Raw genomic sequence first — 25,486 nt, forward strand, 5'->3', positions numbered from 1 at the left:
GTTGTCTTCCAGCTGTCACACATCTGTGTATCGCTATCTGGGACCCTCAGGTACGTCTGCAAACACGTGTGTGAGAAGCACTTCCCCTCCCCAGACCACGCCTCTGTCCACGGTGATTGGCAGACCAAACATTAAAATCAGCCCTCTCCGCCCTTTCAGCATTAGCCAATCAGAGACCCCGAGATCCTCCTGACTACTAGACACTATTTACTAACAGATCGAAGCTGGGGAATAGGGGTGTGACCATTCTGGGGAGGTCAGGGAAGGGAAGGTCCCGACTGCGCGTGCGCAACAGTGGAAGTGGGCGGCGCACAATCTCGATTTCACCAATCGGAGTGGTCGCGCTCCTCCCTCTCCTGCCTCCCCGCCAAGCAACAACAATTCGAGGAGCGGGGCGGGGTAGCTCGAGAAGCATCAGAGCGGATTGCCCAATGGAAGCCGGCGTTGACAGATGCGCGCGCTCTGTGCCCAATAAGCGATGGCGGCTCGAATGGCTCCTGTACCTTGCTGGCTGTGGGCGGAGCGGCTTGAAGGAGGAGGCGGCGGACCAGGGGGCGGTTTGGTTGCGCGGTACTAGCGGTGCCCGCCGTAGGGGGAGGAGGCGGAGGAGCGAGCCGTGCGGCCAGAGCGGGAAAGAGACTCGTCTCTGCGTCCGAGTGCTGGAGCCGCCGCACCGCGGCTCCTGGGGCTGCAGCGGGAGCTGTGAGGGGCCGGGCGTCCTCTGTCTCTCGGGTCCCCTTGTAGAGCCCCGCGGGATCGGAAAACGGAGAAGATGGAGGAGGGCGGCAGCGGCGCCGCGGGGACCAGCGGGGACGGAGGCGCCGGGGGAGAGCAGGTCCTCACTGTCAAGCACGAGCTGCGGACGGGTGAGCGACCCCGCCTTCTGCCGGCCGGGCCCGGCGCGGGGGCGCGCCCCGAGGGCACGCGGGTGCCCGCGCGGGCCGGGGGGGGGGCGCGGGGCTGGGCAGTCGCCGCGGGGGGCGGGCCCGGGGCGGGGCCTCGCGGGCGGAGCAGGAGGCCGGGGTCCCGGGATGTGGGGGCGCGCCCAAGGGGAGCGGTCGGAAAGTTTTCGGGAGCCGGGGAATGAGCGGCGGGCGCTGGGCGTTGGAGCCCGTGGGGCAGCCGACAGCTGCCTGTTGGCACTCGTCTCCGAGGATGTCTTCGGGCCCCCTTCCCGCACAGGTGACACATCTGTCACTGCATCCTGTTTGGGGTAAAAGGTGCGCCTTCCTCAGTGTGGGGAGAACGACACTTTGTTTTGGAGCGTGACTCACTTCTCCACCCCTCTGCTTCCCGTGAGGTGGTCCTGGTGGGGCTGTGTGGAACCATCCCCTAAGGTGCTGGGGTCCTGTACTAGATAACAGGGAGGCTGTCCCAGCGCTTTTCAGGCGTGCATTCTCCAGTGAGATAAAGAGGGATCGCAGGCCCCGGGGACTGAGTGCTTTTATTTGCAATTGTCATGAAATACTATACTTGGCCTTAAATTTCTTTCAGAGGTCTCTTGAGATGAAGAGTCTATAAATTTAAAGCTCTAGGTAAAAGCGACTAGCTAGCCGGCTTAAGCACTTACGTTCTGATGTTTGAGATCACTAGAGTTGTCCCAGCTTTATACTTGTTACTTTATTCGTTGTGTGGGTCAGGGTTCCTATTAGAAAATGCTTATTTGGACTAATGAGTAAGTTTGAATTTATATCTGTGGAGCCCAGTTTCATATAAGAGATTCTTTTTTATTTCTGAACAGATACTACATTAGTGAGTTGTTCATTATTACTATTAAATATTCTTGTGGACATTTATAAAGGTTTTTGATGGAGCTACTTTGGAATATTGGATATTCTTTGATTATGTAGACACAAAGCTTATACAGCAGGTTTCAGGTGCACGCTTAGGACATCTTGTTACTGTTTTGAACAGATTGTAAAGTTCGATCTGTCGCTATTCTTTTAGTTTTTGTTATTTCTAATTTGATTGTCAGTTATTCCACGGAGTGCCAAGTGGTGAGTTGGTTTAAGAGGATGTCAAATGCATGGTTACTAATTTCAACATTTTTAAACATTGTTTTTTTGGTCGTTGTGAATTTATGTATCTTGAGTCAGTTACTCCATAATCTTTTTAAGTTCCTAATATAACCTGTGTGGGTTTGGTTGGTTTGATTTTTCTCTCTCAATTTAATAGATAACTGATGTTTTCAAAGGCCTATTAAAACATGTATTCAGTATTAATATCTGATTTGTGCCTGGCTCAGGGTTAGGTGCTTTCTTGTGTGGAGATTTTTAATTTCTTTTTCTTAGCTTACGTAACGAGTCACTGATTTATATATGTAGAATCGTGCTGTACTGCAAAAGCTACTTGAATCATACGCTCCTTGGTCACTGACCATAGTGCAACAAGCAGCTTTTTGCTAAATGACCAAAGAGCAACTTATTTGTTTTTAATAGTCAACCAACTGCTCAGTTTCTGGGTTTTGCAAACAATGCTAGTTTTGGAGAAAACAATGAGTACTGCTTTATTTCCCCTTCTCTACTGTGTGAATCATCAGCTTCAAGTTTGCATTTCAGAAATTTTTCTGATGGATGGTGAGATTACACTGAATTCATTAGTACTGTTAACTGTCAAAGGAAATGAATAGTCATTTTGATTTATTGCTGACCGGATATAGTGGTCAAAAACACTGTTAAAATGTAGCTTGAAAAATTCACTCATCTTCAGCCAACTGTGCTCCTGTCAGCACATGATGCTATAATAGGCGCCAAGGTAATTTGATCTGATATGGTCCCTTGCTTCTCAAAATGTGGACAAGTCTATAGTCATATCAAGTTAGCAGTTGCTGATTGCCCATCTGTGGCCAACACTGTATGGTATGCGGTAGGATGCATGAAAAGGCAATGAAAGTCACATGGAAGGGCATGGAAATTGTTGCAGTTGTGTAGACTGGACCTGGAAGACTTCGTTCTAAATCCCAGCTCTGCCATTTTATAGCTGTGTAGACTTAGATGAGTCACTTTACTCTTTCAGACTCACTTCTAGCATCTACAGAGTGTGAGAAATTGAATGAGACCCTGTTGGAAAAGTGCTACGCAGGTTGCTTGGCACGTATTAGGCACTCAGGAGATGTTGGCTGAATGTCAACCTGAAAATCACTCCATAACAGTGTCTTTTCTTCAAGTGTGTGAATTAGTCTAATATCACTTGGAAAACGAATCGCTCATTTGTGGGCAAGCTATGCCACATTGCCTGCCTATCATCTTTTTCGGTACGTGTCTTCTGAAGTAGAGTGTTAACACCCCACAATCCCTGCTGCTGCTAAGCAGCCTGTGCATGTCTCTTTAATAGCATTTCACACAAATACTGTATAATCAATCTACTTGTCTGTGCTAGAAAGTAAGGCCCTTGAGACCTTGTTCTTTATTCTTTATCCATGTCCTTTGTCTATTTTCAGCCCCTGGTATATGGTGGGCACTCACATATTTATTGAATGAATTCACTGAATGGATGAAAATGTAAGATCAAGTCTAACCATTTATTGTATTCTCAGTACGTTGGACATATTAGCTGGTTGATAAATTGATGACAGTGGCTATAAAAGCTGAAGGAATGAAGAGTAAAGAATTGATTAGACTGGTTAAGCATGTATTTCTTGAGCACTTTATGTTTTCTAGACTAGATGGTCCTGATGATACCAGAATGACTAAGAAAACGTCTTGCCCTCTGATAGCAGGGGAGGAGGCCATGTAAACCAGTCATTAGAATATATTGTCATAAGTATAATATTAGAGGGATATACAGAGTATAAAGGTAGCAAAGAAAAGGTTAGGACTTTTAGGTTTCAAATAATCGACTCTAATTCTGTTGAAAAACAGCAACAAGAAATGGTGGGGGTATTATTGGAAGGGTACTGGGTTATCTTATCCATTCACTTATTCAATAACTATTTCATTACCTCTTATGTACTGAGTGCTGTTTTAGGTACTGGGGTTGCGTATGGTCTTCCCACTGGAAGGATAGAGTTGCATCAGGAATCGCTGGAACCAGAGGCTTATGTTGTCTGTACTCTCTCCGTCTTTGCTTGTCTGTGTGTAATGACTTTATTCTTCTCCACTGCTGTCCAACTTTTCCCACATGGGAAAGAACATGCCTGCTGACAGGCCTCAAGTTTTAGATCTTACAGCTTCAGGTGCTGGAGAGACACTGCCTTTTACTTAGCTTAAGGTACGTATACAAATCAGGAAAGGACATTATTGGCCCGACTGGTCAGGTGCCCTCTTTTGGATCATTCAGCTGAGGCGGGGGAATGGGAGTATGTCCGACTAACGTGACAGCTATTACGGGTGGGGGTGAAAAGGAACTCTTAGAAGAGGGAGGGTTCCTGGGAAGACACTTCCTTAGGTGTCCATCATTAGGAGAGAGAGCCTAGCTGAGGAGAGGGTTAAGGAAGGGGTATTAGTTATCTATTGCTGGGTACCAAATTACCCCCAAACTGAGGGGTGTATAAAGCGACGTGATTTCGGCGTTGCTTAGCTCGATGGTTCTGACTCGGAGTGTCTCATGAGGTTGTAGTCGAGATGTTGGCCGGGGCTGCAGTCTCCTGAAGACTTGTTTAGGAGCTGAGGTTCCCCTTCTAAGACGGCTCACTCATGTTGTTGGCAGGATGCTCCATAAGGATGGCTGAATGTCCTCATGACAGTTGGCTGCCCCAGAGCAAGTGACTGAAGAGAGAGCAAGGTGGAAGCCACCATACCTTTTTCGTTAAACCACTTTTTCTGAGATATAATTTACATACCATAAAATCCACTTCTTTAAAGTGTACAATTCAGGGAATTTTATGTATTTATAGAGTTATACAACCATCAGCACGATCTAATTTTAGAACATTTCCATCACTTTAAAAAGAAATGTCTTACCCGTTTTATATCAGTCACTCCACATTTCCACCACCCATCCCCAGCCCTAGGCAACTGCTAATTCTACTTTCTGTTTCTATATATTTGCCTAGGAACACTATAATATAATAGCGTTTTACAATATGTGGTGTTTTATGACTGGCTTTTTTCACTGAACATAGTGTTTTCAAGATTCATCCATGTTGTGTCATGTATCACAACACATGTTTTTAAATTAATGGTATTCCGTTGACGGATATACCGTATTTTGTTTATCCATTCATCAGTTGATTGACATTTGTGTTGTTTACACTTTTGGCTATTGTGATTAACGCTGCTATGTACATTTGTGTACAAGTTTTTTGTGTGGACTTACGCTTTCATTTCTTTTGGGTATGTACTAAGAGTTAATTACTGGATCACATGGTAAGTCTGTGATTAACTTTGTAAGTTTTCCAAAGTAGCTGCACCACTTTACAGTCCCACAAGCAATGTACAAGGGCTCCAATTTGTCCACCTCCTGTCAACACTTGTTATTATCTGTCTTTTTGCTTATAGCCATCCTAGTGAGTATAAAGTGGTATCTCATTATGGTTTTGATTTGTATTTCTCTAATGACTACCAATATGGAGCATCTTTTCATGTGCTTTTGGGCATTTGTATATCTTTGGAGAAATGTCAACTAAGATCCTTTGCCTATTTTTTAATTGGTTAATTTGTCTTTTTATTATTGTGATCTGAAAGTTCTTTATATATTCTAGATAAAAGTTCCATATCAGATATATGTTTGTAAATATTCTTTAACGAAGCGAGTTGTCTTTTTGTTTTTTGGATGGTATCCTTAGAAGCACAAAGTACTTTAATTTTGACTAAGTCCAGTTTGTCTACTTTTTATTTTGTTTCTTGTGCTTTTGGTGTTGTATCTAAGAAATCATTCACTAATCCAAGGTCATGAAAATTTACGTCTCTGTTTTCTTTTAAGAGTTTTATGGTTTTAGCTATTACATTTAAGTTTTGATCCATTTATTGAAAGACTAATTCTTTCCTTATTTTATTGTCTTGGCACCCTTGTCAAAATCAATTGATCGGAGAGGTATGGGTTTATTTCTGGATCCTCAGTTCGAATCCAGTGATCTTTATGTCTGTCCTTATGCTAGTGCCACACCATCTTGACTATTATACCTTTTTAGTAAGTTTTGAAATTGAGAAGTGTGAGTCCTCCAGCTTTGTTCTTCTTTTTCAAGATTGTTTTGGCTGTTCCAGGTCCCTTGAATTTCCACATGAATTTCTGCAAAGCTAGCTGGGATTCTGGTCGGGATTGCATTGACTCTGTAGAGCAATTTTGGGAATGTCGCCAACTTAGCATATTAAGTCTTCTGATCCATAAATGTGCAGTGGTTTTCCATTTATTTAGATCTTCTTTCCTTTCAACATTTTGTAGTTTTCAGCATATAAGTTTGCATTTATTTTCTTAAATTTATTCCTAAATATTTTATTCATTTTGATGTTCCATTGTAAAAGGAATTATTTTTTAAATCTAGTTTTTGGAATATTCATTGCAAATGTATAACAACACAATTTGGTTTTGTATCCTGCATTGTTGCCGAACTACTTTATTAATTCTATTAGTTTTATTTGGTGGATATTTTAGGCTTTTCTGTTTACAAGATTATGTCATCTGCAGATAGAGATAGTTTTACTTCTTCCTTTTCAATCTACGTGCCTTTTACTTAAAACTCTTGCTTAACTGCCCTGGCTAGAACCTTCAGTACAGTGTTCAATAGAATGGTGAGAGCGACATCGTCTTGTTCCTGATCTTAGGGGGAAAGCTTTCGTCTTTCACTATTCAGCAGGAAGTTAGCTGTGAGTTTTTTGTAGATGTCCTTTATCAGGTTGAGGTGTTTTTATCATGAAAAGGTTTTGGATTTTGACAGATGCTTTTTCTGCATCTGTGGAGATGATTGTGAGGTTTTTTTTTTATTATTATTATTGATATGGAGTATTACATTAATTGATTTTTGAGTGTTAAGGTAACCTTGCATTCCTGGGTTGAATCCCACTTGGCCATAGTATATATTTCTTTTTAAATACCATGCTGGATTCAGTTTGCTAGTATTTTGTTGAGGATTTTTTTGTTTCTATATGCGTAAGAGATATTTGTTTGTAGTTTTATTTTTTTTTGTGATGCCTCTGTCTGGTTTCCCCAAAATATGCTGGGTTGATTTTTGCCACCAATTAAAGATCTTACCTATTTGGCTGCTGGCATCTCTACTTAGGGTCTTGTAGGTAAAGGCTAACAGATTTCTAGCTAAATGTATTTCTAGCTCTGCTCCCAACTTGCTGTGTGACCTGGGGGAAGTCATTTTAGCTTTCTGAGCCCAAGTTTTCTCATCTGTAAAGTACAGGTGTTGGATTGAGTTATATCCAGAGTACTTACCAGCATTAAGCAGGTGTTCTATGGAATGTCTATGGAAGCCTTGGTATAAACAAAAGTCAGGAATGGTGATTGACTTTAAAAGATAATTCTGTTTTACCACAGGATTAATGATTGAATCTCACTGAAAACAAGAGTTCCCTGATGCTCTTTGAATGTGATTCCATTTATATTGATTTAATTTATAATTAGCTCTTTAGGAACATAATTATTACCTACGGTAAGAGATTTTGAAAGAGTTCAGTGGAAATCTTAGTTATTTGTGAGAACAGTGCAGCTCTCCTTTTCACGTTATGCGCGCATAAATATATATTTCTGTCTCTGTGTGTATATTTTTTATAGTACTTTTCCATTTATTCACACTTTCCTTGCCTTGAGAAGAGTAGGCAGAACTTGTGCTCTATCTTTAGTTTTATAGGGTACATTAGGAAGGTTAAAATTATAAATAGGTTATTGATAGTACCCTCGTTTAATTCCCTAGAGCCTAGACCTTAAAGGAAAATCCCTTCTTAACTTTCTACCACAAGTTTTAGAGATTAAGAAAATGATCTACTTGGGCCAAGAAGGTGGCCTCTCATCCCTTAAGTCAGGGAGGATTTCAGGTATATTTTGTATCTGTAGTCCCGAAGGGGAAAATCCTTCTTAGGTGGCAAGTCTACTGTTGTATCAAGACTCAGTGTTCACCTGGATTCCAAAGCAAGGAAGAACTTGAGACCTCAGCTACCTGGAGACACAAGTGGTTGGGTGGGCAGGATTGACTTCTTCCCATGGAAAAAAAGCTGATGCTTGGTGAAAACGCCTCTGGGGAAAATCTAACATAATAATATCATATGTTGACAGAAGCTTCACAGTTAAATGCACTGTTGAGAGATGTCAATCCCAAAATGCAGTGGGAGGGAGGGGTTGTCACAGTTACCTCCTTTGAGCTCCCATAATGATTTACGGATCTCTGTGCACCTCAAAGTTATGAGCACTCCTACATACCTCTTGTTTGCTAGGGAAGATGAATAGGGTCTAAAATAGAATCTTGCCCTTATTTTTGTCTCTAGCGATACCCTTCTGGGTCAGGTATAGCTATTCCTCTGAAAATCATGTAAAGTCTCTGGACTTTGTGTGTATATATACATATTTCTAAAGTTGCCACTGAGTTGGCGCTCTCACTTTTTTTTTTTTAAAATATTCCGTAGGCATCTTCCCCTGTGCCTGCAGGGAGGATACGCAAAGTTCTCAATTTTTAGTATAGTGCTTCGTATTGCAGTTACTTTATTTCACACTCAAGTTTTTGTGTAGGTGTGCTTTTTATATAATCAGTGTGTTCCTGACAAAAAGTTGTGTAAATAGTATTTTTGTAGTATATCAAATTATTTGGAATATAAAAGATATAATAATTCTGTGATTAACTCTTGAATTAAAAATTTTTTTGATTAGGTTCTCCATTTGTGGCTTTACGCTCATTATGTAGATTTGGCCTCACCTTGCTGTTTTGTGACACCATCCTTACAATTTAGATAGCTGCAAGCAGGTATATGATGAGGTCTTGTGTGGTAGGCTGAATAAAGACCCCTTCCCCGCAACCAGTGTCCAGGACCTACCCCTGAAACCTGTGAATGTGTTTCCTTACATGGCAGAGAAACCTTGCAGATGTATTTAAGGACTTTAAGATGGAAGATTATCCTGAATTATCCAGGTGGGCCCAGTGCAAACCCAGGCCGCTGATAAGAGGGAAGCAGGAGGGTCAGAGTCACAGAAAGTGAAGGGAGGATGGAAGCAGAGAGAGAAAAGGAGATGAGATGGAAAAAATAGGGATTGTTGCCAGTGCTGGAGGGGCCACGAGCCCAGAAATACGGGCAGCTTCTAGAAGCTGGGGAACAGATATTTGGAGTGTCCAAAAGGAACAGAGCTCTGCTGTCACCTTGAGTTTATTTCTGTAAGACCCGGTATCAGATTTCTCATCTCCAGTACCATAAGAAAACAAATGTGTGTTGTTAATAAAATATGAAGTTTGTGTTAATTTTTTTTTTTTGCAGCATCAATAGGAAACTAATACATCTTGCTTAAGATTGGGTAAGCCAAGAGATAATTTTACCCCAGGCCTGGGTAGCTAAGTATGAGAACAATGTGAAGCCGTCATTGTTTTAGTAGAAAATGGTTAACAAGTGTCGTGCTTAGTCGAAGTAGAATGGTGTCCTCTCTAAGGAATCCAAGAAGACATTCCTTTCTGATCTTAGTCCCAAGCCTAGATAAGCTGCTTTTGACCAGCTGTTCTGGTTTTCATAGGCGTGCTCTGAAGTGGGTCCCTGAGCAGAACTCTTTTGTCAAGCTGGTGCTTTTGTCAAGAGATTTGAAGAAAGCTTCAAATCTCAGGCCTACAGCACGTAAAGTTGTGGTCTGGCATGCATCTCAAATCTCTTCCGGGTACCGTTTTATGTCCCTAGACTTTATTTTTCCTTCTTTCTTGCTTTGTTATGCTTTAGTTAAGCCAAGTAATTTACCTTAAATCTTTTCTGGACCAAGGTAGGGATTAGGTAACTATATAAGTAAGTAAAGACACATTTGTAAACATATATATATATACACCATAAATAATATGGAAAATATGGGAAGAAATTTGACTTTCTGTCCAGTGTTTTGCTTCTTAAATAAAATCTCTGTTGTATGGTGTTTATGTTATTTTTATATTTTTCCTAAAAAGAAAAAAAAGTGAGGTCTCTAATTGATTAATAGCACTTTTGTTTTTTTCCTAAAAAAAGCATAATGAGAAATCAGTAAAATAGAGGCATATTTTAAAAGAAGAATTCTAGTAGGCGAAAGGTGGAGAGAGTACACAGGGCTGTCCTTGTACCAGGCCGTCTTCTGCATCAGTGGAATATCCCATCGTTACCTGGAAAATTTTGTCAACTGAAGCACTCTGTCCTCTAACCACATCAATAGTCTGGAGTAGAGTTCTATATGTTTTTCTTAGAGGAAAAGCTGTTTAAAATATGTAACAAGGATCATGTGTCACTTCATGTCTAAACAGCGTGCTGCATTGAGAGGGCATGAGCATTGAGACTTGGAGGTAGATTTGCAAGAATCCTTTCCTGGGAACTTGCCCTTGCTGTTTCTTTAGTATAAACGTCATTTGTTTGTAAGGAAACACCATAATTAGGGCTAGATTAGGATGAATATAACAGAGCCACACACGTATCAAAACTCATAACTTTGACCCAATTCTGCCATGTCTAAGTTGGGCAAAACCACCACAGTTTTATTCATCCATTAGATTTGTTGAGTTCAGGGACTGTACCAGATGCTGGGTTTTAGTAGAGAACAAATTAGACATGGCTTCTGTCCTCATTGAACTGTACCTAAGAGAAAGACCTTTAATACATAATCATACAACTAACTATTAATATACGATTGCAATTGTGATAAATTCTGTGAAGAAATAGTGGGTGATGTGAGAGTGTCTAACAGGGTGACCTGGCGTTGGATGAGGGCTGAGGGAAGGCTTCTGTGAGGCAGTCATGTTCAGGGAATGTCCTTGTTCCTATGGGGGCATAGATCATTTCTGCCAAAGGAAGCAACACAGATGACCCCAACGGGAAAATGGCTTGGCACACCAGGGAAGAAAGACCTCTGTGGCTTGAGTATCCTATCCAAGCATGAGAATCACAGGAAATGAGACTGGAAAGGTAGACAGGGCTATTCTGTGCATGGTTTTGTAGGTTATGATACAGGTATTATCCTGAGTGCAATGTCAAGCCATTGAAGGATTTTTCAGAGATGCATTTTGCAATGTGAAAACTAAGTCCCACTGCTGGGGGGAGAACGGGAGGAAAGACTGTATTAAGGAAGACCAGGCAGGAGGCTGTTGCAGAAGGTCAGGTGGAATATACGGGTTTGGATTAGGTAACAATTAGAATTAAGAATTGTGAATATATTTGAGATGTATTTAAGAGAGAGAATCAACAGAACTTGGTGTTATATTGTTAATGGGATTTTCTGGCTGGAACAAGTGTGTTTGAAGGTGCTGTGTGTTCAGATGGTGTATTAATTTTCTATTGCTGCATAACAAATTACCACAAATTTAGTGGCTTCTAATAGTACCCATTTAGTAGCTTACAGTTCAGTAGGTTAAAAGTTCTCACAGCATGGCCAAAATTAAGGTGGCAGCCAGACTGAGTTCACATCTAGAGACTCTGGGTAAAAATCCACTTCCAAGCTCATTCTTGTAGTTGGCAGATTTCAGTTCCTGTAGTCATCAACTTGAGGTCCCAGTTTCCTTGATGGGTCAAATCCTTCCCATGCTTTGACTCTGACTTCTAGATCTTCTCTGACCTCTAGGTCTCGCGATTAGGTCAGGTCAACCTAGATAATCTTCCTATCATAAAGTCATCTGATTTGGAACCTTAATTACGTCTGCAAAATCTCTTTATCACAGGAGTAGTATCTTCTCATATTCACTCACTGAAGGGCAGGAGGTCATGCAAAGGGTCATTGGGGTCATTTTAGAATTTTGCCTAGAATTCACAGATGGTGAACCAGGAGTGATGCATGTAGGGCAGGTGGAAAAGGAAGGATCCAGTTTTATACGAAGTAAGTTTGAGATGCCTTTCACATATTCTAATGGACACATGAAAGTTTACTATATGGACAATGAAAGCTTACTGTATGCTACATAGCAGGTGCTTTCATCAATTCATTTAATCCACACAATAAACTTAGGAAATGAGTACTGTTATTTTTATTCAAATTTTATAACTGGTCACCGACTTGCGCAGGGTTACCCAGGAAGTAAGTAGGAGAACTACGTTTGACACCCATGCAGTCTGGCCTCAAGGCTCGTCTAAACTACTGTGTTTTATGTCATCAGTGGAATATGGGTCTGGAGCTTGGAAAAGATATATCCAGGCTGCAGATAAAAATCCTAGCATATGGGCACTTAGGTGATATTTAAAGCCCAGGTGTAGAAGAGATCACCTTAGGAGACATTGTAGAATGGAGAGAAAGGAAGAGGACTCAGAACTGAGCCCTGAAAAACTCCAAAACTTGGAGGATGGATAGAAAAGGAATTGCTAAGAAAGGATACAGAGGAGGAACAGCCAGAAAAAAACCCAGGAGAAAACCTAGGAACTCGTGTTATGGAAGCCAAGGAGAGAAGGTGCCTCAAGGGGAGTTTGTCAGACATGACTAACCAGCTAACATCCTTGTCAATAGCAGTTTGGGTGGAGATTTGACCGGAAGAAGCCACATTGGAATGGGTTGAGGAGTGTATGCAAGTGAATATAACTTTTTGAGAGACTTGTTTCTGGAGGGGGTTCAAGAGAGAAGCTTAGCCAGAGAGGAATGTGGGGTTTGGAGGTGGAGGTGTTATTTGTTGTTTTAAGATGAGTGATGCTAGAACATGCTTAAATACCACTAGTCTGGATCCGTGCCAGAGAAAGTGATTAAAAGTATACAGACAAGGGGATAGCTGATGGCATCAAGGTCCCTGAGAAGGGGGACATAGGATAGTGGTGGTGGCGGGGGGCAAGATTGGCCTCTCAGAAGGCCCACTGCTTCTATTATAATAGGAGAGAAGAGGGAAAGGATACAGGTGTATTTGTAGATTTGGTGGCAGGAAGATAAGGAAGTTTTGAGCTCCTGGAGTGTTTTTTCCTTCATGAATTGTGAAGAAAAAGCGATTCTTTATTCAAGAAGGAAAACTAGCCACATTAGTTTAAAATATTGTTATTCCGGTCTTTAAAAATATTTTAACTGGAAAACCACAAGAAGTTGACACAAAATTTACATGCTACAAGATAAAACTTTTTAGAATACTATATAATGACTTATAGGAAGATGTTTTCAGGCAAAGCCATGAGAATGCTTCTGTGTTTTCTAGAGGTCGGTTCCCTAAACAGGTCTGCATCATGCCAAAATTCTTAGTAAGCATTATGTTCTTTTTCTTCTTTCCGAAATGTTTTATATTTAGTTCAGTTCTTCTAAGTTAAAATTATTTGGTACAAGTATTGGGGAAAAAGGTCTGCTTGTTCCTACTTTATAAGCATTTGTTATTGACTCAGTTTTCGTATTGGCTCAATGTAATCCCAAAATCAGTTGGATAAGTAAACACTGCTGTTTTATGCACCAAAAGTACAGTGAGTCTTGAAGGTAAGTGATCCCGGCAGTAAAAGAAAAGTGGGCAGCATTGTTTTAAAGTACACAGATATTAAATTTAACTTTGTTCTGTCTCCAACAGAATGCTGTCCAGAGATGTGGTTTGAGGCCCAACCATAAATCTAAACAGCTTCAGAATAGCTTACCACCTGGCAGTTAAAAGGAACTTAATGTGCTAGCGATTTAGCTTATTTTCAAGCTTATTTTGTAGAACTGCGCTAATTGGACCCTGCAGACAGAGATCAAAGATTTTAGATTTCAATTATGTACGTGCTGTCCATACTATGCTGGGTACCTCCTACATTAGAGCTTATCTGGTAAATTGTTTTATAAATAATGTACTTTGCCCTGACGAAAAGAAAAATAAAAAACTGAAATAGCAGAGAAAGGGTTCTTTCTCACTGCATACAATTGTCACCTTTTGAATGAAACGCAATTAGTCCAAGAAGCTTATGTTTTTGTAATGGTGAGTAAGAAAAGACAAGGTTGGGGCTGGCCCGGTGGCTCAGGCCGTTAGAGCTCCATGCTCCTAACTCCTAAGGCTGCTGGTTTGATTCCCACATGGGCCAGTGGGCTCTCAACCACAAGGTTGCCCGTTTGACTCCCGCAAGGGATGGTGGGCAGTGCCCCCTGCAACTAAGATTGAACACGGCACCTTGAGCTGAGCTGCCGCTGAGCACCCAGATGGCTCAGTTCGTTGGAGCGCATCCTCTCAACCACAAGGTTTCCAGTTCGACTCCTGCAAGGGATGGTGGGCTGCGCCCCCTGCAACTAGAAAACGGCAACTGGACCTGGAGCTGAGCTGTGCCCTCCACAACTAAGACTGAAAGGACAACAACTTGAAGCTGAATGGCACCCTCCACAACTAAGATTGAAAGCACAACTTGACTTGGAAAAAAGTCCTGGAAGTACACACTGTTCCCCAATAAAGTCCTGCTCCCCTTCCCCAATAAAATCTTTAAAAAAAAAAAAAAGAAAAGACAAGGTTTTATAAGGAAAGCTACTTCACAGCTTTATTAGGTTGGTCTCAATAAATTAGATGCTAAATACATATTTCCTAGGTGGTCTATTAAAAACAAAGCCAAAGTATTAAATAAAGATAATTGAGTCAGATTGTGCTCTTACATCTTGAAATCTTCTATTTTAGATCTTGGAGAACTTATTTTTTTTGTCTCTCCTTTCCCTGATCCTCAAATTCTTCGTCCCACAAACACAGTTGAATCTTGTAAAAAAAAAAAAAAAAAAAGTCTGTCCCTCTGTCTAGTTTTTTGCTCTTACTCCCTTTTCCACTAGCTTTTGAAAAACCAGTTTATGCCTTTACCTCCCATTCACTCTGATGTGCTGTACCATCAGGCTTCCATCTCAATCACTCCATGGAAACTGTTCTCTGTAAAGTTACTACTCCCAGCTCCCTGCTTTCCGAATCAGGTGGAATGTCTCCAGTTAATCTTAGAGCAGTGGCTGCTGGGTCGTCAATACTGTCCTCCCTTCACCCAGTGACACTATGCTCTGCCGCCTGGCTCTCCATCACTGACTGCCCCGTCTCTTTCACCCGCCTCTGCCCTTCTGCTTGTCTCTTAAATGCCGATAATCCATTGTCTGCCTTCTTTTGCTGTCACTGTACACACTCTTCCTGGAAAATCAAGATATCATCATGGCTTGAACTACCATCCGAGTCTCTTATTTTCACCTTAGAAAATAGAGTTTCTTGTCCGTTACTTCCAACTGCCTACTGCACATAAAACATTTGCATAGCCCACAGGTACCTTACGCTCTGAAGTTGAATAATGCTTCTCCCTCGCTGTCTGTATTTCATTTAGTGTCATTGCTATTCTCCACCCTGCCAGGACCCTAGCTAGAAGCAGGCTGGACTTCTTCCTCTCCCTTCCTACGTTCTCGCTGCCCACCAGTGTGCTCTCTCAGTTGTGTCGATTATAACTCGGAAATATCCCCCTGGTCTGGATCTTGTTTAGTGTTACTAAGGATACTACACAGTCTTAGTTCAGTGTCCAGCTGAACGATAATATCATAGCTATCGTTTATCGAGCTTCATGAGTTAGGTACTCTGCCAAGCATTTCGCATGTCTCCTCTAATCCTTGCAACACACAGCGACGTGATTGGTATCGTATCCGACACCGCTGGTGCACAAGCTCACATCCCACTGCGGCAGCGACAGTTCAGTGTGGGCAACAACTCACTTCCAGTTGATGACATCTCATTTCACGCATGCAGGCTGCACATTTTTCACTTTCTGCCCCAGGACTTTGACTCCTACTCCAAGATTTAGAACCTGGTAGGAGCTGGCATGGCAAGTATGGGTGCACGTCCCAGAGTGTAGGGTGTTCATGTCCCCCTGGGGTAACTCTCATGGGGTGGGGAGTTGATAATAAATACTTCCTTTATTGATCGTAGCGTAGAATAGAAAATTCTGAGAGGCATTCTATACGTTCCTCAAAAGGTCTAGATCAAATTGAGTTGACCATGCATCCTGGTGTTGGCTTTTTCTTCTTTCCAATTGCAGTTTCCTGAGTTCTTCCTCCTTTTCACTGGGGTTACCTTCCAAATAAATTGCTTGCACATGAGTCCCAGCTAACACAGGTAGTTAAAAGTGGCTCTTGAAAGCATTCCTTGGATAGGGTACTGGAGTGGCTCACCGGCTGGTGAGGCTGTAGCAAGGGCCCCATTGCTGGCGGTAGTCGTGGTGGTAACCCTGGCAGGTGTGACAGAACAATTATGAAGACTCCCACCTGCAGGAGTTGGGACTGGCGTTGAATAGGAGGTGGTGTGTTGGGTTATGTGATAGCCCTGGGACTTCAGTGGTATAGGGACAATGGTAATTACGGGGACTTTAAGGTTTACTGGCTTCTTTTACCTTCAGAAAACTTGAAAATAAGAGAATGACAGATGTCAGCCAGCCAGTTCTCAGTGCAGGCATCTCAGAAAGGAACATCTAGGTGGATGAACCTGAGCATCTTGAACTCCGGACTTTCCCTGAATCCCTCTGGGCAGGCAGAATCAACACCTTGTTAGAAGAGAACAGCCTTTCCTTTTTTGGAGACCACACAGAGATCCGACTGAGGTGGATGCCTCACAAGATAATGCTTGCCCGCCTTCAGCCTGTTCCGCTCCATACCCGTTCCTTCCAGAACAATAACTAGATGCAGTTTCAGCATAATCGAATTAGGCCAGGGATGTTCATGTTGGGAGGAAATACAAACTCAGGCAGAGAATTCCAGGACCTGGCCAAATACGTACCCATTGGGATCGGAGGAGCATGTGGGGAGTGGCATTGGACCAGGTATTGGGCCAGGAATGGCAGAATAATAAGGCTGGAGAGAGGAGAATTTATTAATATGGAGCACTTATCATAACTCAGGATTTAACTTCCTAGTAACCTGGTCCTAATGTGCTGCTGCTGAGATGGTTTCTTGAAGCTTGGACATGAATATGACTGACAGTAGATTAGATAAATATGCAAAGATTGCTTTGACAGAGTATCAAGGTCAGAAGTCTCAGAGAAGAGAGACTATTCAACTGGATTTATTATGTGAGATGGAGAACACACCACCTGACCGTGTTCCTTAGGAGGGTACAAAGAAAACATTTCATTTCCTAAGGATAACGAATGCACTGCTGAAGGAAAACAGGCTGGGGTTGATAGGAGACGCTTCCATGGCACTGGATTCCTTAGTATTCATAGAAATGATGGGATTCTGGAATAATAGAGGCCAGATGGTGGTATTTACCATCAGGGTCGAGGTGGATATAATTACCATAATGGGCCAGAGTGGCATTCAGGGTGCCCCGACCCACAGAGCTCTGTGGCAGTGGCTAATAGGTCATAGGGCAGGAAAGATGGACAACCAACCAGGATGTTACTTGACTTGTATGATGAAGACCTTCATCTCGGAGGGATCTGAGCCTTCAGTTACTTGCCCCCGTGTTGGATTATGGCCGCTCCAAATGTCTCTTCAGCGTTATTCACCAGGCATAGAAGCAACAGAAACAGTAAATCCCTTGAGTTCAAGATAATTCCTCCCCGTCACCATGTTTATTAGCTAAGCTAGTTCCTTTGTGACAACTCAGTGACCAATGTATTTATTTCTTCTCTAGCTTTATTGAGGTCTAATTGACATATAACATTGTGTAAGTTTAAGGTATACAATGTGCTCATTTGATACATATATGTTCAACGACAGAGGCAAAGGGGAGTTTGAGCTATTATATATTCCATCAGTGACCTCTGAAGTACCACTTCACATTATCTTCAGACTTCCGTGCAGGCTTCAGCTCACTTTGCCTGACAGTGTCTTGTCTCAATTATATTTCCTGTGCATCTTTTCTTTCTGCCTCACAGCTTCTCCAAGGCTCACCCAGCAGGAGATACAGGTCGGAGGGCACAGAGCACGTTCAGCCTGGATGTGCTGGGAGGTTAATGCTCCCCCTAGGGGCCAGGATCCAATGGAGACATGCTTCTCCTGTCTTTGCACAGACAATTCTAAGAGCTTTCTAATCATTCCGTAGAGTCTTGGCAAGACTGAGCTCCCGTTGCCCGCACCAGTGAGTATTTTCGTAAGGTACCCTTGTACTGGCTCATGCTCCTTTCCAGTGTCACCCTCCTTGGTCCTTTACCCAGGCTCAGACAAGTACAATTGTTTGTGTGTGTGTGTGTGTGTGTGTGTGTGTGTGTGTGTGTGTGTGTGTGTCTGTGTCTATCCATATGTCTACCTACCTGTCTGTCCATCCATCCATCCAATCAGATTACAAATAAAGGGCATAACATGGTCAAAGTAGCTTCTCTCAGCACAACTTTAGGACATGGTAGAGCCTGAGTCCTAACCTGAATTCATCTGAAGACCAGACATGTTCTCTTCATTGGTTATACTGCCTTTTCACCTTTGAAGATGGAATCTTAGCTTGTCCTTCCAAGTCCTCAGTGGTCTGGCCTGACCTCTTGTCCATGGGGGCTGTTGACAGTTCTGCCGCCAAAAGTTGTCCTGTGCACGTTGTGCCCTTCCCTTTGCCACTAAATTCCTTTGTTTGTCCTCGTGCTGCGTTTCAGAGAGATGCACCCCTCAGAGTCTATTTGGAAAATGTGTACTTTTTTTTCTCTTTCTTTTTGGCATTCAACTTTTTGTTTTGTTTCTTTCTCTTTTGGGTTGTTTGTTTGCTCATTTCTGTCTTAGTTTTTATATTTCTGCTTCAGGATTTTCCTTTTTTTTTTTACTATCCCAAATGGCTTGTTTCAAGATTTTAAATTCAGTTTGGAATGTTGTGTTACCATTTTCTTTAGCTCTGTGAGTTTTCTTTTGGAGGAGGAGGGATTCATCAGCTGAAATGCTTTTATTAGCATTTTCTGAGTTTTTTAAACAGTAGTTTTCTGTGTCTGTGGTCTGCTTTTTGTGTATCTGTTCATTCCCTACTGAGAGAGTTCCATAGCATCTTCTCTGTACTCTTCCTTGTATGGAGGTGTTGTGGGAAGGGTTGGGATATGTCTTGTTTCTCTTTAGTTTCTGTGGGATGCTTAATGTTTCCCTCTCGTTCCCTTTTTTCCCTTCACTGCCATGTCTCCAGTGGCACCTCCCCTCGTTCTCTCTCTCTGCTTTGCTCTCAGCAGCTGTCCTTCGAGGCTGTCATTTCTGTCCAGTCCCACTGATCCTCAAGCTTCTTTTCTGGCCATGCTCTAAACTGCAGGTCCTAACCTGCATGGAGCATTTTGGCTTTTATGGTTGCACCTTCTCTGGGGATGATCTTGTCTTTGTCTAAGCCCTCAGAGCTCCTCTACTTTTTCAGTATCTCGTAAGTGTATCTCCGTGTCTCCACACCACACTTGGTGTGGGGGTGGCGGGAGCGCTGTTGGCATTTGGTCTGTTTTTCTGTTACAGGTCATTTGAAGGTTGCATTCTCTGTCTTCTAGTATTGCCAAAGGCACGGGTCATAGGTGGTTTTATTTCCTCTCTTTGTTGGTTTTATGGTGTTTTTTTTGTTTGTTTGTTTTGTTTTGTTTGTGTGGTTTTTTTTAGTGAACTGGAAGATTTGGAATGGGGCAGCCTTCATTGTCCCCCAAACCAAGAAGTTTCTCTGTACTTTTAAACACTCAGCTCAAACTTGACCATCTTCTCTTTTGTGATAGTTCTTTATTCGAACTTGGGGTGGTTGGGTTTGCTGAACTCTGACTTCAGCGTCGCTGTACCCTGTCAGCAGTGATGATAAGCTTTGGACGCTGGCATGTATTACTGTAAATCAGCATAAAAGTTATCTTTTTAAAACTCCAAATTACAACTTTCTAAAGTTAACTTTTTCTCTTTTGGGTTTCTGAGTGTTGCTGGAGCATAGAAATCTTTCTGATTTTGCATGTTTGGCTGGGCCCCCACTCTGCTTAACATGGCTTGTTGAGTTTTTATGTTCACATTGACTGTTCTGAAACATTTTTTTATTTATATTCATGTATATATATATTTTTCTTTTTCAATTACAGTTGACATACAATATTATATTAGTTTCAGGTGTACAACATTAGACATTTATATGAGTTACGAAGTAATCGCTCCAATAAATCCAATACCCATCTGACACTATACATTGTTATTACATATTACTGACTGTGTTCCCCATGCTGTCACCCTACATCCCCAGGACTGTTTTGTACGTACCAATTTGTACTTCTTAATCCCTTTCCCCCTTCACCCATCATCCCAACCCCTCCATCTGGCAGCCATCAAAATGCTCTCTGTAAAGCAACCAACCAAATGGTTTCTGTTTTGTTTGTTTATCCTGTCCTCTAGATTCCACATATAAGTGAAATCATATGACATTTATTTTTCTCTGTCGGACTGACTCCGCTCAGCACGATACCCTCTTTCTGTCTCAAATTATGTCCATCCATGTTATTGCAGATGGCGAGATTTCATTCTTTTTTATGGCTGGGTAATATTCCATGGTATATCTGTACCACCTCCTCTTTATCCATTCATCCATCTACGGACGCCCAGGCTGCCTCCACACCTTGGCCATTGGAAACAATGCTGCAGTGAACATATGCAGTGAACATATGGATGCACACGTCCCCTCGAAGTGGCGCTTTCGGTTTCTTCAGATAAATACTCTGAAGTGGGATCTGAAGTGGGATTAGTGGGTCCTTCTTTGTCTATTTCTGTAGCCTTTGTTTCAAAGACTATTTTGTCCGATGTAAGTATTAGTGCCCCATCTTTTTTTTCCCCCATTTTTATGAAATACCTTTTTCCATCCCTTTACTTTCAGTCTGTGTGTGTCTTTCAATCTGAAGTGAGTCTCTTGTAGGCAGCATATGTAGGGGTTTTGTTTTTTTATCCACTTAGTCATCCTATGTCTTTTTTTTATTGGGGAAGGGGAGTAGGACTTTATTGGGGAACAGTGTATACTTTCGGGACTTTTCCCAGTCAAGTTGTTGTCCTTTCAATCTTAGTTGTGTAAGGCGCAGCTCAGCTCCAGGTCCAGTTGCTGTTGCTAGTTGCAGGGGGTGCAGCCCACCATCCCTTGCGGGAGTCGAGGAATCGAACTGGCAACCTTGTGGTTGAGAGGACGCGCTCCAACCAACTGAGCCATCCTGTTCAATCTTAGATGCAGGAGGCACTGCCCACTATCCCTTGCGGGACTCGAGGAGTTGAACTGGCAACATTGTGGTTGAGAGCCCACTGGCCCATGTGGGAATCGAACCGGCAGCCTTCGGAGTTAGAAGCATGGAGCTCCAACCGCCAGAGCCACCGGGCGGGCCCCATCCTATGTCTTTTGATTGACACATTTAACCCATTTCATTTAAAGTAATTATTGATAGATTTGTAGTTATTGACATTTTATTATTCATATTTTTGATCTTTTTTTTTTCTTCTTAGAGAAGTCCCTTTAACATTTCTTGTCACACTGGTTTGGTGGTGATGAACTCGTTTAGCTTTTTCTTGTCTGGGAAGCTCTTTATCTGTCCTTTGATTCTAAATGATAGCTTTGCTGGGTAGAGTAATTTTGATTATAGTGAAACATTTCTTATTCCCCTATTGCTTTGGACTCCCTACTGGCATTAAAATTCTATGGGGGCAGGGATTCTGTCTTTTGTTCACAGTTGTATTTAATCACATAGAATCATGTCTGAACTATAGTCAGTAACTCAGATATTTGAGGGAATGAACAATGGATTGAATTCCATTTTCTTTATTGTTAGTAACAAACCCTGACTTAGTTGACTGAAAAAGTAGTAAGGCTATTTTATACTTGTTTCAATCACTTATTTCTGTCTGAAATTATGTACGTTTTCTTGTCTTTCTGTTTTTTTGTACTGTGGAAAAGATGACTCTTATTCAACATTTATCCTCTGTAGTTTAAAAAAGTTATTTTAACCATGGAATAGCTTAAAAATAATAATTATAAAAAATATATAAAGTGCCAAGAATGCTGTAGTAATTCTCCATGTATCACTTCATTTATGAAAAAAAATGTTCCTTTTGACGTACCTTAGAGACCACTCCCCAGTTCCCTCCCTTCTTTTTCACAGGGGGAATCATCTTGATTTTTGTGTTAATCATTCTTTTGCTCTCTATGACTTTATCATGTATAGGTCTCTAAACAATATAAACATAAAATCCTGCTGTACGCATTCCTCTGCACCTTGAGTTTTTTCAGCTAGCCTCCTGTTCTCAAATTGATCCATGTTGTTGCATTTAGGTGTATTTTAGTCATTATTACAGTTTTAAACTATTATATATATGAAGATTACAATTTATTAATTTTAATTCTACTTTCAGTGGACACTTGAGTTGTCTTCTTTTTTCTCTAATAACATTATTGCTGTGAACATTTTTTGTTATATTTTTTCTGGTGCATGTGTATAGTGCCCCAGATGGTAGTATACACGTTTAGCGTTGCTGGATAATAGTGATTTTTTGTTGTTGTATTAATTTCTACTTTTGCCGTCAGTGTGTAAGTCACTGCTCTTTATTCTGTCCAACAGTTTTTATTGTCAGATTAAAAAAAAAAAATCTTTGCCAGTATGGGAGGTGTGAATATTACTGTGATCTAATTATAATTTTCAATTTACATTTCCCTGATTACTAATGAGGCTGAACATTTTTCATATATTTATTAGCTTTTTAGAGTTCTGTGAAGTGCTTGTTTGTGTCTTTTGCCTGTTTTTCTATTGGATAGTTTGTCTTTATTATGAAATAGGATTCTTTTTAAATTCTGAATAGTAATCTTTGTCCGTTATATATATTACAAATATATTCTCCAGGGTCACAAACCTGGTAAATTATATGGTTGAGATTTGAAACTAGGTCTTTTGAACTCAGAAGCCCTTGTTTTCCTTGCTCTGTACTTTCCCTGCACATTTGTTTGTCCTATTTCTTTAACATTGTGTTAAATAACAAAAATTCATCTGAGTAAAATTTAAAGATCTTAATTGGCTTTATTGAACGATTAATGGTTTGAACAGCATACCATCTAGCAAGTAGAAAGGCGCTCCAAGAAGCTGTAAAAATGGAAGGCTTTGGGGGAAAAGAGTAGATTGTTTCAGGCTTAGGTAACCTATCTCTGGGGGTCAACAGGGGGCTGTGAGGTGGATTACCTCACTAGTGCTGACCAGGAAATTCCAGATTGACTGGTTAAGATTACATTTCTGGGAGAGGCTGAAATTGCAGTTAGGTTAGGTATTAAGTCTCTCTCAGTTTGGTGACATAGGCTTAGCAGAAGTGACTCCATTTTGGGCCTGTTGTCTCTTTTCAACACGTGGTATATACATTTTTGTTAAAACTCACTCAGATCTGCAGGACTCATAGCAGGCAGCCATAGGTTAGTAGAAGCTTTCCCTCCCGTTTCAAGTGGATATGATCTCTCCTTTGATTTCTTACAGCACCGCATTTTGGCAGTAGCGTGTTTTATTTGGTATTACAGTTGTCGATTATGTTTACTTTATTAGATAATAAACTTTTGGGGAGAGGAACTGTTTTCTTCAGCTTTGTTTTCTAGTGCTTATCATAGTACTAGTATGAGAAAACTAGTTCCCAGTTCCTATTTCAGTAATTGGTAAGAGAAAACTCAGCTTCAGTGGTTTAAATAAATAGGATTTTAACCTCACATAACAAGGAGTCTCGAGTCAGGCAGCCCACGCCTCTAAGAATCTAGGCTCTTTGTGTTTCGCATTCTGCCAACCTTAGTGTGCCTTTTGTCCTCAGTGTTGACTGCCCACAAATAGGAATATGTTCAAATAGGAATATGGGGCAGGAGGAAAACATTTTCTGTTTGTGAGACATTTTCTTTCTCTGCAGGGTTTGAAATCCTCTTTGACTTTTCGGCATGTTTTGTTTTGGACCGTAAGGTGTTATATGGCCCTCCTGCAAGGGGGATTGTGAAGTTGAATAGTTAGCTTCCCAACTTCTCTAGATAAGAAAGAAGGTGGTTGAGAATGGTGTTAAATGGGCCAGCATATAGTATCTGCCATAAAGAGAATTCAATAAATATTTTTTATTTAACTTTAAAAAAATTTATCAAAATAATTCATGTAGATATTTAGTCAAATAGCAGTACAAGGCTTACACCAAAACCAAAAAATCAGCAGTCCTCATCTGCCATTCCATTTCCAGTTTCTAATTCTAATACTATCTTCCAATTTTAAATGACATTTTAAAGCTCTTGAGTCATCAATTTTAGACCTTTATTTCTCTGCCCATCTACTTTAATGAAGTTATATTCTGGTTGAATTCATATTCAATCTTTAACGGCTATATTCATTGCTGAGACAGGTATTCTGTTTTTGTTTCCTTATATAATTTTTTTGTTTTTCCTGGAGTTAAATTACCCCAATCTTTTCATTCATTTACTTTTCTTTGAATCTTTAAATGTGTCCACATGTTTTAACAGCTCTGTAAAACAGCTTTTCCATATGATTTTCTATAGATGAGATAACCCATCCTTGAAGACATTTCTTCCGGAACCCTCTGTCCTCTTCCATCTGGATTGGTTGCTCTCTCAGCTCCTGCATAATTGCCTATTCTTCACCATCATCTTGGGAATGATGTGCTTAACTCTGTTTCCTGGATCCTGTGGCTTTCTTTTTCTTAAAGATTTTTTAAATCTTAAAATATCTCCATTATGTTCTCATATGTGTGATAGGTTGGCTTGGTATAGAATTCTAGATTGAATTGTCACTCAGGATTTTGAGTCATGGCCCATTGTCTCCTAGCTTCTAATGATGCTGATGAGAGAAGTATGACACCATTCTGATCCCCAGGCTTTTGTGTGTGACCTAGTTTTTTAATCTCAGGAAGGTTTTAGGATCTTTTTATCCTTGTTTTAGGATTTTGGAACTTCAAATTTTCATGGCTTGGTGTAGACACTTTTTTTATTCATTATACTAATTAATGAGTGTACCCCTTAAAGCTCAGTTTTGGGGGATTTTTTTTTTTTTTACTTACATGTTTGATAATGCCCTCTTATTTTTTATGTTCACTCTTACTAGAATTCTGTTAGATGTTGGGTTTCCTAGATTATTCTGTAATTTTCTTATTTTGCATCTCCTTGCATTTTTTTACTCTACTTTTAGCCTATTTCGTTAACTTTATCATCCAGATCTTTAATAGACAGTTTTTTTTTCAGATTTAAAAAAATTTCTAAGAGCTTATTTTATTCCTTTTTAACTGCACCCTGTTTCTGTTTTATGGTTAAAACATCTTTCATTAAGGATATTAATTAACTGTACTTTCTGTAAAGTTGAGTTTTTTTCCTTATACCTAGAATTGCCACTCTTTCTTCTGAATTCCTTTCTTGTTTATTTTGATGTCTTTTGTGTTAGGGATTTTTCTCAATTATCTGGTAATGATTGACTGTTAATATGAGTAAGACACTAAAAAAGTGGTTAGAAACTCTTGTTTGAAAGATACTTACCTTGCTAGTCAGAGCTTATTCATTGGGAATCCCACATGTCAGTATCCTTAAGTTTTTTACTCAAGGTTGTCCATTTCTCCAGAGAAGGGTCCCCCAGACTTGTACTTGGGAAGCACCAACTGG

The 25,486-nt window shown here is 40.9% G+C and overlaps 1 protein-coding gene across 2 annotated transcripts in view; it reads left to right on the top strand.

Moving 5' to 3' along the window:
* The first annotated feature begins 420 nt into the window (after positions 1–420).
* Positions 421–25,486, top strand: part of RPS6KA5 (ribosomal protein S6 kinase A5) — a 170,033-nt gene continuing 144,967 nt past the window's right edge. The window contains exon 1 of one of the 2 annotated variants that reach the window (XM_033107160.1): positions 421–866. In XM_033107160.1, coding sequence (XP_032963051.1) covers positions 773–866 — 94 coding nt within the window. In that variant the 5' untranslated portion in view covers positions 421–772. Of the gene's footprint in view, positions 867–1,074; positions 1,221–25,486 lie in introns of those variants that run through there. The other variant, XM_033107162.1, reaches the window with a different exon arrangement.

Source organism: Rhinolophus ferrumequinum, chromosome 6 (assembly GCF_004115265.2).
Source record: "Rhinolophus ferrumequinum isolate MPI-CBG mRhiFer1 chromosome 6, mRhiFer1_v1.p, whole genome shotgun sequence".
Lineage (NCBI taxonomy): Eukaryota > Metazoa > Chordata > Mammalia > Chiroptera > Rhinolophidae > Rhinolophus > Rhinolophus ferrumequinum.